At 37.4% G+C, this 19399-nt stretch overlaps 1 protein-coding gene across 2 annotated transcripts in view; it reads right to left on the reverse strand.

Moving 5' to 3' along the window:
- The window catches only part of LOC306878411 (tumor necrosis factor receptor superfamily member 11B-like), a 59435-nt gene extending 47461 nt beyond the window's left edge, over positions 1-11974 (reverse strand). For both annotated transcript variants that reach the window (XM_079430760.1, XM_079430759.1), the window contains exons 1-2: positions 11917-11974; positions 6918-7281 (exon numbers count right to left, since the gene is read on the reverse strand). In XM_079430760.1, the coding sequence (XP_079286886.1) occupies positions 6918-7281; positions 11917-11964 (412 nt within the window). In that variant the 5' untranslated portion in view covers positions 11965-11974. The remainder of the gene's footprint in view (positions 1-6917; positions 7282-11916) is intronic.
- Between the last annotated feature and the right edge of the window lie 7425 nt (positions 11975-19399).

A 19399-nucleotide genomic window follows, 5' to 3' on the forward strand; every position in this document is an offset into this window, starting at 1 on the left:
TTAATCATTCTCGGGGACTTTAATAATGCAAATCTCTCCCGAAAACTGCCAAAATACAGACAGCACATCACACGTCCCACCAGAGACAGTAATATATTGGATCACGGTTACACAACAATAAAGGACGCATATCACTCGGTTCCACGAGTAGCTTTAGGACTCTCTGATCACTGTTTGGTTCAGCTTATTCCATCCTACAGGCAGAAACGTAAATCTGCAAAGCCTGTGTTAAGATCTGTTAAAAGATGGACTAACGAAACAGAGCGGGATCTACAAGCCTGTTTCTCTCTCACTGATTGGACTGTTTTTGAAGCCGCTGCCATCGATCTGGACGAGCTCACAGAGACTGTAATATCTTATATCAGTTTCTGTGAGGATATGTGTATTCCTAACAGGTCTCATCTAATCTACAACAACGACAAACCATGGTTCACTGCAAAACTCAGACAGCTCCGTCAGGCTAAAGAAGATGTTTACAGAAAGGGGGATAAAGTCTTGTACAAACAGGCCAAATACACACTGGAAAAGGAGATCAGAGTGGCAAAGGGGAATTATTCTGACAAGCTAAGGAAAAAATCTTCCAGTGATCCTGATTCTGTGTGGAAAGGCATAAAGGATATCAGTTACAAGTCACCATTCCCCCAGCACTGTGGAGAATCAACACCTGGCAGACGACTTGAACGAGTTTATTGTCGTTTTGAGAAATCACCCCACACCCGCCCTGAACACCTCTCCACACAACCATTAACACCTCCAGCAACCCTCCTCTCCCCCTCACCTACAATTCAAATCAGCGAAGATGATGTATGCCAGGTCTTCAGGAAGAACAAAAGAAGGAAAGCACCAGGCCCAGACGGTGTGTCACCAGCCTGCCTAAAAACATGTGCTGACCAGCTGGCCCCCATCTTCACACAGATCTTCAACAGATCACTGGAGCTGTGTGAAGTCCCCTCATGCTTCAAACGCTCCACCATCATCCCCGTCCCAAAGAAACCCAAAATTACTGGTCTTAATGACTACAGACCTGTGGCTCTAACGTCTGTAGCCATGAAATCATTTGAAAGACTGGTTTTGGCTTATCTGAAGGACATCACTGGTCCCTTACTGGACCCCCTGCAGTTTGCCTACAGAGCAAACAGGTCTGTGGATGATGCAGTCAACATGGGTCTGCACTTCATCCTGCAGCATCTGGACAGACCAGGGACTTATGTGAGGATCCTGTTTGTGGACTTCAGCTCTGCTTTTAACACCATCATCACAGAAACCCTTCAAAATAAACTAACCCAGCTCTCCGTCCCCACCTCTGTCTGTCAGTGGATCAACAGCTTCCTGACAGGCAGACAGCAGTTAGTAAAGCTTAGTAAATTCACATCTGGCACTCGTACCATCAGCACTGGAGCTCCTCAGGGCTGCGTACTCTCCCCACTGCTCTTCTCCCTCTACAGCAATGACTGCACCTTTAAAGACCCCTCTGTCAAGCTCCTGAAGTTTGCAGACGACACCACACTGATCGGCCTCATCCAGGATGGTGACAAGTCTGCTTACAGACAGGAGGTTAAGGAGCTGGCTGTCTGGTGCAGTCTTAACAACCTGGAGTTTAATACGCTCAAAACTGTGGAGATGATCGTGGACTTCCAGAGAAACCCCCCCCCTGCTCTACCCCCACTCACCATCATGAACAGCACTGTGACTGCAGTGGAGTCATTCAGATTCCTGGGCATCACCATCTCCCAGGACCTAAAGTGGAATATTCACATAAACTCCATTGTCAGAAAGGCCCAGCAGAGGTTGTACTTTCTTCGCCAGCTGAGGAAGTTCAATCTGCCACAGGAGCTGCTGAAACAGTTCTACTCCGCCATCATTGAACCCATCCTCTGCACTTCAATAACTGTCTGGTTCAGCTCAGCTACCAAATCTGACCTCAGAAGACTACAGAGGGTAGTCCGGACTGCTGAGCGAATCATTGGTACAACCTGCCCCACTCTCCAAGAACTGTACTCATCCAGAATGAGCAAAAGGTCTGGAAAAATCACTCTGGACCCCTCACATCCAGCACAATCCCTCTTTGAACTGTTACCATCTGGTCGACGCTACAGAGCTCTGAGCACCAGAAAGACCAGACACAGAAACAGTTTCTTCCCTCAGGCAATCCATCTCATGAACACTCAACAATAAACGTGGAACACATAACTATAATCAGGGCTGGACTGGGACAAAAAAATCGGCCCTGGCATTTTGGCCCAGACCGGCCCACTACATACGATCAAAATACTACACATCTTTGCATGCCCTTGAATATGTATACCAGCTCCTATTCCATAAAAGCACTAAAGCCATATAATAATAAGTAGGAAACAGTGAGAGTTGACACATTAAAAACTTCTAAAAAGTGTAATTTATTAATATAATAAAACTATAATCCACACTGATGAATCCTAAAACTATAGGCCTATTAAGTTATGACTTCCATCTTGTGTGTGCCTGTGTGTTTGAGGGAGAAAGGGAAGAGACATGATAAATAGTTGATCAGATGATTACTGTTTCCCATAGTATAGCATTAAATAAACTGTAAACTTAGTCAAATTTGTAAACTCCTTGGATGAACCTTTAAAAGCATAAGAAGGCATCCTGTGTGTTTGTGTGTGCAGTGGTGTATAAAGTACCCGAAAGCCATACACAAGTAAAAGTACAGGTATCTTACCAAAAAATTACTTTGGTAGAAGTTGAAGTCTTCGTTTAGAATATTACTTGAGTAAAAGTCCTAAAGTATATGATATTTATTGATATCTAAATGTACTTAAGTATTGAAAGTAAAAGTACAAGTAAATGCAAAATGGAAAAGAAGCAAATAAATATATATATAAAAAAATATTCATCCAGCTTTAGTAGCAAGATGTGTTCAGTTTAACTCTTTCTTCCATTTTGTATTTTTGGGTAAGAATAGGAAGCACTTCATCCAGTACTTGGTGTCTTTCATTCCAACATAAGAAAACATTTCTGGAATCTGCATCTAAAATAGCATTTAGATGTATTTACACAGTTTAATGTATCTCAGAGGGGACATGGATGCATTTAAACTGCAGTTACAGATGCATAAATAGGCCTAACGTTGTATTTTTAACATAAAAAGTTGAATACTGGTATTTGAAATTATTTAAAACATGAAAAAAAATGTGAAATTAAAACCGCTAGTAGCTGACAGCAAAGACTTTGGTGACAGAAAGTGACCATTAATGAGTGAGTCATTGAGATTTAACCGATTCATTCAAACGGCTGATTCATTCAGGAACTGAGCATTTTTGACTGTGTTAATGAGTGAATCACTGAATCATTTATTCAACTGATTCGTTCAAAAAGCGGATTCATTCAATAAGTACACCGTCCATTGCTCAGAGACGCAAAACAGTGCTGTGATCTTTGTTTGGAACTATCTTCGTTGGCAAAATTTAGCAAAAACAAGCAATAAGTCTAAAATGTAAATTCTAAAAAGTCACTTATTGCTTTACTGAACTTGTATGAAATGATTAAATATGTTCATGCTGATATCTGCTGAAAAATTGTACTCTTTGTGTGATATTAATATAAAAAACATACAGAAGCATTTTTGCCGTCTATAATTTAGAATGCCTGGAATTTTGAGTTTTAATACATTAATAAATCAACGTGCGTGCAATCTGTGTGTGATTTGATGATATAGCCTACTTGATAATGTCAGATCGCACATCATTACAGCAACACTTACCCTATTATTGCAGAAGATATACTGTATATCACACACCCCAGACTCGACTTTGAGTGGAAAATGCCCCAGACTCGACTTTGAGTGGAAAATTAATCATCCGTGATTGTGCGCGCACTTGTTTGCATGTATCAGAGTAAAAGTATACGTTTTAATTAGGATATGTAGTGGAGTAAAAGTAAAAGTTGGCTGAAATATAAAAACTCAAGTAGGGCTACAGATACTCCCAAAAAATACTTAAGTACTGTAAGGAAGTACTGTATTATTACTTCGTTACAATATACCACTATGTGTCTATATTATATATTGTGTTTTTGCTGCTTCGTACATTGCCTATTTGGATTTGTATATATTCTTTTATATTCTTTTATTATCTGTGTCCTGTCCTGTTGCTGTCTTTCTGTTGTACTGTGGAGCTTCTGTCACTAAAACAAATTCCTTGTATGTGTAAACATACTTGGCCAATAAAGCTCATTCTGATTCTGATTAAGCTCATTAGGGGCCAAGCACCGAAGGTGCGTAGGCACCTATTATGTTTGTTAGGATTCTTATTATTCTACTTCTTCTGCCGGAAAATGAATGGCAGCCCATAGAAGCGATTGCGGGAAAGTTGTAAAATTTGGCACACCGATAGATGATGCTGTCAATAGTAACCACAGCAAATTTGGAGTCTCTAACTCAAACTCTCTAGCACCACCACTTCAGCATCAATTTTGAAATGCTAGTAACTTTTGAACCATAAGCCACAAAATGAAAATTCTTTTTTTTTCTCTGAATCCTTGGCTCAAACCGAGTCGAATTAAGTCCAAAATTAAAAAATCGTAAGGTTTAGTTTTTTCGCTATTTTCTATTGTTCGTAAAACATACTTTGTCGAACTCGTCCTAGACGATTCGTCCGATTCTCACCAAAATTGGCTCAGATCATCTACAGACCATGGAGGCAAAATGTTATGGAATTCACATCGATTCATCCCAGCGTTCTCGAATACCACACTAACGAATTCGCCGAAAAGCACGCAAAAATGGATCTGAGGCTATATCTCTGCAAGGGTTTGGCGTATGTTATAACAAGCATGACCTGAGGCTCTGTGCCACCTAGTGCATATTTTTGCTTATAACTTGTGAATGTTTTGCCAAAAATCACAAAATTGGTCTCATTGTATTCGGAGCATCATGCTGAGTCCAACCATATCCAATTTTCCCATGTTAGCCATTTTGGGTATCGGCCATGTTGAAATTTGTAGTGAAATGCTATATTTTACGAACGAATTAACGTATCGTTACGAAACTTGGTATGGGCCATCAGCATGATGCCCTGAAGGAGCCTGAGAAGTGTCAAAGCAGCGCCACCTAGTGGTAAAATCAAATTTTCACATGCTTATAACTTTGGGTGGAGTTGACTTATTTTCACAGGCGTCACCTTTTTAGACCCCAGAATCGTTCCCGAATCCATCGATACCAAACTTCCCAGGTTTAGCCTTATGGTTTGTGCTACGTTGCATTGTAGCGCTTAAAAAACATCTGGCAATATCTTAGAAACTGTTTCTCCGATCGTCACGAAACCACCGTAGGAAGTTTGGAAACTTAGCATCCCAGTAAAATTCTTAACCCAATTGCCAAAATTTTGATAGTAAGTGGCACAAAAATGCAAATAAACTCAACAGTCAGTCATTTTTCATCTACTTACACACGTATATGTCTATAACTCCAAATCAAAATGAGATATTTTCACCAAATTTGACACGCATATGTATGGGCACACTCTAAGGACACATACAAAATTTGGTGGGATTGTGCCTCTTGGTGGCGCTATAATTGAACAAAACATGAAATTGCCATTGACTATAATGGAGTTTTGTGATATAAAATGCTATATTTTACGAATACATTGGTGTACCATTCCAAAACTTTATATGTACCATGGAGACCATGACCTGAAAGTACTCAAAATGTTTTCAGACAGTGCCACCTTGTGGTCAAAAGTTATAATGAAATGGCAAATAAATGCTTATATCTTTATGTGAATTTTGCCTATTGTGATGAGACTGATATTTATAGATTCCTTGGGTCATGCTCAGAACAGTGATACCAATGTTGCCGTAGTCAGCCAAACTTCTTCTCTGCCCTTTTGCTTTTCTTTAAAAACCTACTTTTTCGAGCTCCTCGTAGACTGTTGGTCCGATTTTCACAAAAATCGAATCATATCATCTTCAGACCATGCTGACAAAAAGTTATGGATTTTGTGTTGATAGACAAAACAGTTTTCACATACCACAACAACGAATTTGAGTTATGATGCCAATATGACACTTGAGGCCGTATCTCTGTAATGCTTTGGCATATTGACACCAATTTTTGTGTGTGCCATTGTCAACTCACACAGAACACATTATATTGACTTGATAACAGCGCCACCTATTGGTCAAACTTTATAAGCCAATAAATCCTATTACTAGAGGTTTTTATATGATTTTTCAGCTGTTTTGACTAAATTAATCATAAAATGGCTTCAATTATTAATTTCTGCAGTTGGTCTGATGTTCCAGCCAAACTTTCTCTCTGCCCTTTTGATTTTCTTTAAAAACCAACTTTTTCGAACTCCTCCTAGACTGTTGGTCCGATTTTCACAAAAATCGAATCATATCATCTTCAGACCATGCTGACAAAAAGTTATGGATTTCGTGTTGATAGCCTAAACAGTTTTCACATACCACAACAACGTATTTGAGTTATGATGCCAAAATGACACTTGAAGCCGTATCTCTGCAATGCTTTGGCATATTGACACCAATCTTTGTGTGTGCCATTGTCAACTCACACAGAACACACCACATCGATTTGATGACGGTGCCACCTGTTGGTCAAAGGTGAAAAGTCATTCCATCATATTACTGGTAATTTTAAATGATTTTTCAGCGAGTTGGACTATAATAATCTTAAAATGGCTTCAATTACTCATTGCTGCAGTTGGTCTCATGCTTTCTTCCATAGTGCTTGGCCCTGTAATTGCTGCTTGCAGCTATATTTCTAATTATAATTATTAGCTCCCTAATAATTATATGTAAAATGGACTGAGGTGATCTGAGAAAGTAAGCTATTTCAGTGTAAAGTATTTCAGTTTTGAAGGATTTCAGTGTAATCTGCTAGCACATTGTTGACAAAGAATAAGTGTACTTACCCTGCACAATGACACCAAAGCCAGGCGAGCAGTCAGTGTGACGGACACAAAACTCCACCACTAGGTGATATCCAGGTATACACTCACAGAGCCTGTCATGAGTACTGTTACATTCCCTTTGTACAATCTGCCTTTCCTTGCAGACAGATGTACAATGTTGACAGCTGTCTCCCCAATGCCACTGCTCTGCAAAGCGTTTTTCTGGGCAGGGGGCACAAACAGTTGGTTCCTCAGTGCTGCAGTGGCGTTTCACAGCTGTGCCGGGTGGACACTGGTCACAAAGCACCACCTTACAGGTCACAGGGTCTCTGTGCTGGTACTTATGTATCTCTTGGTAGGCCCGTGCAAAACACATGGCAAACAACTAAGAAAAAAAACAAATAGAAATACAATTTAGAGATGCAGCTTGCAATCTGGCATGTATGTACACTCTAAAAAATGCTGGGTTAAATACAGAACTGCGTTGACAGAACACATGCTGGGTTGTTTTCAACCAACAGTTGGGTTAAATGTGATGTGTGTTTATCATGTTATGCTTAGTAATGCATTGACAGAGTCAATAACAGGCAATGTCTGGACATAGCTTAGATATCCTCCTCAAAGCATCAGTAGGCAGTACTTTTCCCTGGGGACTTTACTACCGTAAATATATCAAAACTTTATTTATGATTAGTAATATGCATTGCTAAGAACTTATTTTGGTCAACTTTAAAGGCAATTTTCTCAAAATTTAGATTTTTTTGCGCCTCAGATTCCAGATTTTTAATAGTTGTATCTCGGCCAAATATTGTCCGATCCTAACAAACCATACATCAATGGAAAGGTTATTTATTCAGCTTTCAGATGATGTAGAAATCTCAATTTCGAAAAATTGACACTTAAGACCAGGGTCCAAGGTCCAGGGTCACATGTGCTCTGGATATCGCACAGGCCATGGTGTGACTGCTCTTGGCTCATGTCAAATTAAGGAGCATTGAAAGAGAGAGAGAGAGAGACAAAATCCGATTGAAGCCCTGCATACTGAGTTCTGTAAGAGTATCCTTGGAGTACAGAGGAACACACCGAACAACGCATGCAATTAGGCCAATACCCTCTACTAATGCGCACTGAGAAACGAGCCATCAAATTTTGGAAAAACTTAAAAATGAGTGACTCCAACTATTATTTTAAAGCCCTTAAAAACCATGAAGTGAACCCTGAAAAAGTCCTGATTCAGATGGTACTGAAGCTGCAAACACAAACTAACATGACTAACAACATCCGGCATCAGGACACTAAAACATCCATCCACAAAATTCGGCCCAACCAAATTATAAAAGCACAAAAAGAAAATTATCTAACTTATTCGAAAGAAACAATAGAAAAACAACTTGAATGTTATTTGGCCCTAAATAGAGATTACACAACTGCAGAATATCTGATATCGACAGCACTAGCTGCCCATACTGTACCCATGGGGAAGTGGAGACAGAGCAACACTGCCTCACCAGCTGCCCTAACTATGAAGAAATTAGAAAGACATTTTATCCCAAATTTGAAACACTTTGCCCTGACATCAAAATGTTAAACAACTTCAATATTTATTAGGTGAAAAACAAGATTGTATCTTACTAGCAGCAAGATACATTGACGCCTGTCACAAAAAGAGGGAGGAGTCAACAAATCAGTGATGCGCCCACAAACACACACACACAAAATTTTCAATTGTTTATAGAATTCTAGAATTCATATAATTTATTTGTTCTATTTTTTTAATTATATATGAATGCATGTATTTATTTGTTTATTTTTTAAATACATATTTGTTCTATATTTAATGTAAACACTATGCTTTGGCAATACAGTAACAATTGTCATGCCAATATAGCACATATTGAATTGTATTGTATTGAGAGAGAGAGAGAGAGAGAGAGAGAGAGAGAGAGGGAGAGAGAGAGAGGGAGAGAGAGAAAGGATGCCACCCATAAATCTCTCTGCTGAGTTTCCAAACCAAAAATTGTGTTCTCCACAGCAGGTGGTGGAACTCAGTGAAGAAATCATTAAGTCATTATTTAGCATGGCGAATGCCACATATATAGAGTCAAACTGTGGAAAACCGGGTGAACTTTTTAGCCTTTTGGCACTCTGAGCAAGGTTGCCATTTGACAAAGATGTGTACAGTACTCTAACCCAAATTGCATACTACTATGGAGTCTCTGACAGTTGTAATTACACCGTTCAAATGATCTAAAGGAAACTCACAAAGAAACCAGTGACCTTGAGTCAGTGCTGAATAAAAATGGTTGATTTCAAGGTAAGCTACATTTATCTCAGGCAGACAGAAGGCTCTTAGAGAAATCTCTTTGTTCTATGACAGTAAGAGTGGAAGCCTAAAACAAGATCCTAAAAGATCCAAGTGTAATACAATATATTGGTTAACACAATTTTGATGGAAGACCCAACATGCACATACATAGCTAAAGGATGAGAGTGTGTGTGTACAATACACCATGACTAATTCTCAAATTATCACCATTTATTTCTGATTACCAAGCTTGTTAAAAGTTAGCTGTGGAAACTTTTCAGGATTTGCAGGTGGTCTCCTATATTGCAAAGCTCTCTAATACAAGTTACGGAGTTACATCATTCAGACCTACAAGACAGTTGAACCCTTCCTAAAAATCTCCCCAGCTCTTTCTCTGGGCCCTGTGGGCTATCCATTCACTTTCTGGGACACCAAGCATCAAACAAGGCTGTGGTTCTCCTTACATCCTCATCATTAAGCCATCACCCTGTCATATAAAGCACAGAAGGAAAAGAGTTCCCACTGGATTTTAATTTAAACAAGCCACAAAAACATGTCATTTTAAACTTTGTGATGTTTAAAGGAATAGCTAAGTTATCCATTCATTATAAAATTCATTGGCGTATATAAATAAATATAAATTAATACAAAATCATTAATTAATATACACAAATATTACCTCAATTATTATCTTCATCCTGGAAATTGTAAATGAATATATAAATGCAAAGAAAAATACCCTGCAAATCTAGTATTAAAATCATGTTGTTGTTGGTTTTACTTTGAAAGGCAAACATTCTATCAATGTACTGTATGTCAATGGGATATTAAGTTTTAATTGAGTATAAAGTTTGTTGGTATAACTGACAGTGTTAACAAAAGCAAACATGAGATAAAAATATTTGCTAGGCCATTTTAGTTTGTTTGTACAGAGCTTTGAGCCTTTTTTTTTACTGGGCGTCGTGACTTGTGTTTCACAGATTTGTACTCAAGTGCTCCTTGCAAGCTCTAAAAATGGCCTTAAGCTGGACTGGCACTACTAGCCCTAAATGAAAGAGGAAGATTTCACTTTCTACTTCCTTTCACTGTTATTTGGGTCTGACATTGTGTTCATAACTTATTTAATGTAGTCATGACCTCTGCAAACAGGTGAAAACAAATTGTGCTTATTTTAAGAACTACCTCTTTATACATCCTCAAGGTGATACTGTGGCAACAGCCAAGAGATATCATTTAGGGAAGTTCAGACTCTTTCACACTCTCTCAATAACGGATAACCTCTCTTGGATAACAACCCACTGTTTCCATACTAAACCCCAGCTCAACCATCATTATTCTAGTGCCTCCATGGGATTCCACATTATATAGTCATATATAGTCTTCCTAAAAAAAGACACACGAAAAGTCCATTGATGTTTGATAATTTTGATAATTATCTCCAAAACATGGATTCATGCAAATAATGTTGCAGAACCACAAAGAGCTACACATGCAAAGCACATCACAGGAAACTACAGATCCTACAAGTCACAAACTGTATAGAGTTGTACAAAAACAAAACACAGACACAACCTGAAAGAGACAAAACCATACATATCAAACTTTGTATCAGGTATCTGAATATGCACCTATATTATAAAATATAAAGCATATAGTCAATTTACTCATTGTGATCACACTTGATGCTTTGCAAGTCTAATAAGGGATTTGTATTTGCAACTATAATGATTAGGGTTTGCATTATGGGTATGGGCAAAGGTAGGGTTTAGGTTTAAGGGAGGGCTCATAGCGAGAATCCAAAGAGTATCACAAGACTTCACATAGTACTTATCACACTGCTCTCCAATGTTTCCTGTCTTCGCTAACACCGTCTTTATGATTAAAACAAAAATGGCAAAACTCTGTTTTGCAATAAATGTTACTCTTTACACCAGGCTGCAAATTAGATGCATATTTTAAATACTTTCAACTCATTTATAACACCCTTATAAAAAAATAAAAATACATGAACATAATAAAAAGAATACAAATTTCAAGGTTCTTTATTATGTTAATTAGTATGCCTAATAATAAGCTTAATGTACTTGTGTAAATATTATTACACTACTTAATTGAGTGTAACATACAAACTGTAATATCAAGTGCAATGCAAACAATAGATCTAGATAGATAGCTCTAATATTACTGTTAATATAAACCTAGTGTTGCAACATTTCCTATCAAAGAGATGTTCCACTGAAAGCAGAGCCATGCAAATACTCAAGGGACACTCGACACACAATAACCTCACTGTGAAGCCTAGGCTTATTCTGCGTAAATAAAGCAAGGTAAATGATATCTCTATCTCAAAACCAATGTAACCAGACAGCATATGGGACATCTCAAAAATTATGTTTCATTTTTCGCGCGTTCTGACTCCGAACAAACCAGTACGATTCACCAAATGCTAAAGTTTTTATACACTTCGAACGAAAAGACTAATTGATCAGCTGATGCATTCACTTACGCTTCTGGACTGAGCATTACATGTCCCTGAAGATTAAAGCATCAGCACACAACGTGCTTTAAAGTGGTTTTGTCCTCATTTATAATATTTTCATATTATGTAAAACAGCATGATAAAATTACAAAAAGAAAAGAAAAGAAAAGAAAAGAAAAGACAAACTGAGCAAAAGTTCGCGTTAAGTGTCGCAGGCAGACCATCATCATACTCACCATCTGTAATTTCATTGCTGTCAGAGGAGGCATATTCAGCACACTCATAAGTCTCGCAAAGTCCACATGGACAAGACCGTTTCCACACTTATAGCAAAGGGATAACGTCAGAATGTGCCCACCCACTTTATGGCACTGCAGTCCATCCTCTGGCTGTTTCTCCGGCTTTAAAAATCATTACTACTCTTTTGATGAAGCAACTATGAAATAAATGAGTCATTTTACATTATTCGGGAAATGTGGTAACGGGCATCATGAATCAAATTACGACGTGAATATTTAAGGCAATTTATGTCAGTAACAAGACACATGCGCTGGAAAGATGTTCACACTTTAAAGTTGTTCATAAATGAGGTTGTTTGTTAAATCTTTTGAAAACTAAGTTTTGGGCAAACGTTTTAAGGAGCAAACATTTATTTTTGGTAGGACAAATCAGACATGATAGGAGAGAAAGGGGGGCGGGATCGGGAAAGGTCCTCGAGTCGGGATTCGAACACGCACTCGATGCACAATGGCACTGCATGTCGGCATGCTGCCAACAATGCCTTCGTGCCGACCAAACTAATTTATTTTTATTAAATATTATGACATCTACTATCCTCTCATCATCAATCCTACCCAGCCCAATTTTTAATTAAAGCATTTTTTTTTAAACAAAAGGAACATTTTACGATGTTTAAATTAGTTAACATCTGTTCATGCAACAGATACCAAGAATGAACAACCTCCTATACAGCATTAAGTTTGTTTTAATTCATAAATATACTATATTCATTCAATATATATATATATATTTATATATATATATATATATATATATTTACTGTTTATTTGTGTTCAGTTGTAGTACATTATTATATGTAGAAATTAACATTATATATATTATAATATAACATTATATATTATTTCATTGTTAAATTATAACAGATTAATAAATTCTGTATAAATATATTGTTCAGTGTTAATTATTAATTCATAATGTATTAGCTAATGTCATCAAATGCAACTATTAACTATTACTAAAAAGTTTTACCAATATAACACAGTGTGTGTATGTGTGCAGATTTATCCGCTACTGTGGGGACCAAATTGTAAAAATGCAGAAAGTTGTCTGCTTGAGAGTGTGGGTTCGGGTTATAGTATTTATAACTAGCTATTTTTAAACATGTAGATGAAAAGCATGCAACAACTTTACTCTCTGAACTTTGCTAAGCAGCATAAATAACATTCTTCTATGGGTGCATCCATGATTTTACCCATAGCTCATATGTTGAACACATTTTGTGTTCCTGTAATAGCTATGGATTTTACCATGGCTTGAACACTGCATTTTTAAATCAGAGAAAACAAGAGAACATTTCAGTAAATATATATATATATATATAAAAATCCAATTACAAATCAATATAAAGAACACATTTGACTTTATTACCACATAATTGTTTCTTCTACTGTCCTTTATCATTTTGCACAGTGATGGTGTTACAACACATGTTCCTCTCTTTGATAAGTTTTATCATATACTTTTCAGGAAGGATTATCATAACCAGAATCAATCATTGTTTTATCAGGAAATGCAGATTGTTTTTTAGTGTTGGAAAGTGATTTTTATATATTTTTTTAAATCCTAAACGTATTGTTCATTAATACCACTTGAAACTCCTTGAAATCTGTAAAATCTTTTAAACCATGACCTTAACAGTAAACTGCTTTGGTGGCTTGACTGAGTAAAAGAAATAGGCCAGTTGTAAATTTACTTTGACAAGCACTTCTCAATTATACGCTTTCCAATTCTTTTAGGGTACTTTTGCCAGGATCCTCTTTCACTGTGGTCTTTGGCTAAGAACAGCCAAACTGCACCCTCGATACAAGTCAGATTAGAGATTAAAGATTCCTTCCAAGCGATGTGCTTCAGGTCACAGGGGACAACAGGGACACCAGCTGCATGTAAAGTACTTTAACAGTCCTGAATTTATGACATGGCCACAAAGTATGTTTGCAATTTTGTGTGGTCATGCAATCAGTACAGACTGTGTTCTGGGAGATTCTACCCCAAGATAGCACACCCATGATGTCTTCACTGCAATATCCCCTTCCCAGTTTATACCTTCATCTGACTGAGAAGCTTGGCTTTTGAATTTCACCCTGATTAGATATATGTGAGTTCATATTTGTAGACATTAAAGTGTATTTATTATATATGATGATATTTTTAAAGTTGTTTTAAATTAAGTTTTTTTTTAAATGCTTCATATCAAAATATTTTACTGTTTTATTTCAGTATCCAAATATTTTAAACCGTTTTGAGAACCACAATGTCTTCTCCAGGATTAGAGAATTGTAGTGAATTTGTATTGTATGTTGTCACGATTATCTCAAGATCATTTCCGGAAAAAAATTATGTTTGGGTTTTATCTTTAGACAGACGCTGTTTTATGCAATAAACTTTGGCTCACATAAGACCCTAGGAACTTTTGGTGGTCTTTTTTGCATATTTTACTGACGTACTGGGTGGGTCATTACTTCAACAGTGGGAGCAATACAGGCCACACTTCGTAAGGTTGTGGGATAAGACACACCACAACATGTAGGTAGTCAAAGATAGACGTAGCTCTCAACGCCATCAGTGACGCATGGATTGGCTTCCCGACCTGTGGTGAGGCATTGTGGATTTCTTCACCGATATATACGCAGACATGATGTGGGTGTTAAGAGGTCAACCATCAGTGCTTCTATGTGGCCAGTTTACAAACCATTTCAAAGCCCTTACCCACACACTCATCATGACAATCATAAAAAATGACAATGCTTTGGAATCACTGAAGGCTACTGTATTTTCCATTTTTATACTGCTTACCGCACAAGCTACAGTAAAAGGTCAGTAAATCAAACAAACACTCTAAAAAAGAATGGTGCTAAGTAGCACTAAAAGTGGTTCTTTGGCTCGTAATCATAGGGCAACCACTTTTAGTTCTATTTAGCACTGATTTTAAAGGTGCTATATAGAGGTGCCATGTAGCACTTTATTGCAGTGGTTATTTGGCTTGTTATCATAGGGGAACCTCTTTTGGTACTATATGGCACATATTCTTAAAGATAAGAAGCTTAATAGCACATTTGTCAAAATGTGTTGCACAGAACCATTAGAGGTGCCATATATAACTACCACAGATAAGCAAATATGCTTCTAAATCACACTTTTACTTAAGATGAATGATAACTAATAATTGAAAAAAAAAACATCCCACTTTCAAAACCTTTTAATTTATTTCTTTTAGCAGCAAATAAAATGAGTGCTGACAAGCCAGGTAATATACATATACAACATCACAATATACGGGGATTTGTTGTTTTATACACATACAAAATAATGCAACAAGCTTGAAATATGTACATTTTTGAAGAAGAAAGAGTCCCGGTTTACATATATATACTGTAGCCCTGTAATCAGGTAACTTTTTTGAGAAGGGTCTGGCTGCAGACATGCACTTGCATTTTCAGACTTGCACTCTCAGACACCGGCACTTTCACAAGTGATGTCACTTGCCGTCTTTTTTTATTTTTTATTTATTAAGTATTTTTTAAATTGAATCTCTCAACATTTTATACAAGTAGTCAGGTGTTGAAGACAAGATAAAAGAAACTCAATTACAATGTCACTTGCAATCCCTATTTGCACTCTTCGCTGCCTGCGACGCCACTTGCAATCCACACAAATCGTGCGTTATGCCAATGGAGACGCTGTGGTGGTTAAACGATTAAAACTAATTTAATATCATAACATACAGGGTCATACAGCAAGTCATCTGTAAGAGAAAAAGACAAGACTTGCAAATCCATAGCCACAGAACAGCAGAATATGAACGCAATGCTCTCACTTTTAAACCTCCCGTAGAAAATCATAAACACTTAATATGGCTTAATGTGTTAAGATAGTGCTATTAAAGATCAAATTCGTTATATAGTTTATTAATTTAATGTACTACAAGGCAAGCATATGGTCATGGACACAATGAGCAAACTTTCACCTTTGCTCCTATACAGCAAAACGCTTAAGGTGGCAATAACGGACTAAGATAATAAAGACCAAATTCAGTATTTCTTATTGTTAAGGTCTCTGCACACTGAGTCCGAAATTTTCGCATGCGTTTTATCGCATTCGCAATCTTAAAAATTCGTCACGCACAGAGACCTTGCACACTGAGTCCGATGCGTTTTAATTAATCCGTTGGGAAAAAAATCACAAAACTATACAAAATGTCTTCAAGCAGTGAGGATGATTTTGTTGTCCTCTCTCTTTTTTAAAAAAGAAAAAGGAAATATTGGGTCCATCCAATCCATAGATTGCGCAGAGAGGAAGGAGAGTTCCACCTCCTTATCAAAGAGCTGTGGGATTATCTCGAGAGATTCAAAGTTTATTTCAGGATGTCAGTGCCTCAGTTTGATACTTTGCTAGCGATACTGAATCCACATAATAAAAAGAAGACCACCAATTTCCGTGAACCAATTGATCCTGAACAGAGACTGTCTGAGGTATGGATACGCCCACAGACACACACAACAAACTGCTGCATCGGAAAGGTGCGCGCCAGGCATAAAAAAATAGGCTACAGCAGTTCTTTATATTCTGTATCTTTGTATTCCGCAATTTGTTTGTCATAAAGTGCTCTGTGCTGCAAGACGAAGTGTATTAATTTGTCTGACACTATTTTGGATTTTGGCTTTCGCTTGTACGGTGGCTCTGAATTGTCAAAACACCTTCTCAACGCATCTCAAAATGCTTTATACGGATGCGAAAAACGCAAAAAATTGAACCCGATCCGAATTTTTTTTTGACGGACGAAAATTTCGGAGGCAGTGTGCAAACGTGATTGACAAAACGTGAGGTCGTATTTATTTTTCAACGTGCGAAAATTTCGGACGAAAAATTCGGACTCAGTGTGCAATGGCCTTACTGCAAACAATACAGACCATATGAACACACATTAAGAAATGCATTAAGTGATATTAAAAGGACCAACTCCGGGCAAGCAGACGAGCCCAGAACGCAATGTCTTAAGTTGCACATTAAAAGTTTTCCTCCCGCAGAAAATCATTATAAATAAAACACGTAATAATGGACAAAGACAATGATACATACAAAAGGGCTGTAGACATTTATTCAAAATGGGAAAACGCAAAACTTTGCACGTTGTGTTAATTCTGGGATCACCTGATTATCTGTAAATATTAATTAGGTTTTAATAATGAAGAGGAGTATTGAGTTTGGTCTTTATAATCTCAGTCCGTTATGTCACATTATGCCACGTTTTGCGGTATGGGAGGAAAACACTATACACATTATATTAATAAACTGTAGGCCTATATTGAATTAGATTTTTTAATAGCACTATCTTAACACATTAAGCCATATTAAGTGTTTATGATTTTCTACGGGAGGTTTAAAAGCGCTTCATGAGAGCATTGCTGTCATTCTGCTGTTCTGTGGCCACGGATTTGTGGGTCTTGTCTTTTTCTTACAGATGACTTGCAGAACCCTGAATGTTATGATATTAAATTAGTTTTAATCATTTAACCACCACAGCGTCTTGTCTCCATTGGCAACACTCAGGATTTGTGTGGATTGCAACTGACGTTGCAGGCAGCGAAGAGTGCAAGCAGCGATTGCAAGTTACATTGTAATTTAGTTTCTTGTCTCTTGTCTTCACCACCTGGCTACTAAATGGTGAGAGATTGAATAAAAAAAAAAAAAAAGACTGCAAGTGACGTCACTTGTGGAAGTGCAGGGGCATGTTCAGGCTCACACGCACAACGTTTTGCTACGGTTTCCGGGTTGAACGGCATGTTTCCTGGAAACAGGGTTTGTGATACGTTTTCTCTTGTTTGGTGGGTGTGTCAAAAATGTCAGCCCAATCAGCAGCAACGTGTATATAAACCACGAGGTATTAAAGAGACAGCCCGCGCAATGGGTCCAAGTGAAGTCATTTACAAATGTGTCCACTGCAGCTCGGTAAGAGTTAAGAGTAAGAGTTTTATAGTAAAATCGCATATCAACATGATGATGATGAATTAGTAAGTAAATGTAATTAACATCAAAATAAATTCACAAGAGCAAGTATATTGTTTTCACATGTTTATTTACATTAAAGGCAAAATAACTGAAACAAAAAGAACAAGTATATATCTGGAACTTCTTTAAGTCTATCTAAATATCATGTAGTAATTGCAATGTCTTCTGGTCCATATCCTTTAGGAAGGTGTGCTAGACACTGATTAATGTAACATAAAAATACTATAAATATTTATATATTTTACTATTGTATTGTGGAGTGACACTTTCATAAACCTTTCTATGCTACTTTTATTATATAATGGTAAATATTACAGTATCATACCATAACAACAGTGATCAGCAATAATGATAAGCCTAATACTCACAATAAAAATAACAAGATCATATAGATCGTAACACAGTCTCGGAGGTAAGAAGTGGATTGTCCTTCACCTGAAATGTTAGTCTTTTCATCCTGAAATGCAAGGTAAATGTTGGATCACAATAATTAGGAACCACAGTTTCCACAAATCCCTTCACTCTATTGGGATATTCTCTTTTATTCTGGACGGCAAGGGCAGTGACTGTAACATCGAACTTATTGTGCAGTATTAAACACAGATTTCATCAGGCTCTGAAAATTCTTCAAAAAGAACACAAAGAATGGCCTTCTCAGCTGCCATAGTTGCAACTCTTGCGTCATCAGAACAGGGTGTTCAACACATCACCGTTTCCGTTTAATAAATGTTTTGCACCGTTTTGTCGGGGCTGAATGCAGCCCAGGTGTCTGAGAGTGCAAGTGCCTGTCTGCAGCCAGACCCTACTGACTTTTTCGCCTACGGTCTTAGATCTACATGAGTTATTTTCTTTATTTGGAAAATATAGTCTTTTTAACATTAATAGTGAGTGAGTGAAATTACTGAAAATGAATAATACACAACCACTTGCAAACTAAGTGGTACACTCTGAAGTACTGTAGTATCTTTCACTTTTTTTCACTGTCAACAGCATACTAACATTTTAAACTTACTAACAAGTCCTTTGGGATTTAAAAAACAATAGAAACTGCAACTAGACCTGGAAGAGGCCCAGAAATAGAGAATATTGACTTACAGTGACAGGAAGTAGTGTAAATCTGTGAGTGAATGTTCTGTGTAGGGACATTGTGTAGGGATCATGTCAGTCAGAGCACAGTTCATTCATGGAGCTCTTTTCTAACGAGCTCATGATCTATATCAGGTGTATTAAATAAGTGAGACATGTACAACATGTGGGGGCAGGTCGCCAGGACTGGAATTGAGAACCACTGTTACAGGAGGCGTTCCAGTGCCGTCGAGATGTTCTCGCTCTCCTCTGTGATTAACTGTCCATCAAACGTGAGCACAATGTGGTCATACTGCATGAGATGTTACTTAGGTGTTAACAAAATTT

Source organism: Barbus barbus (assembly GCF_936440315.1).
Source record: "Barbus barbus genome assembly, chromosome: 12".
Lineage (NCBI taxonomy): Eukaryota > Metazoa > Chordata > Actinopteri > Cypriniformes > Cyprinidae > Barbus > Barbus barbus.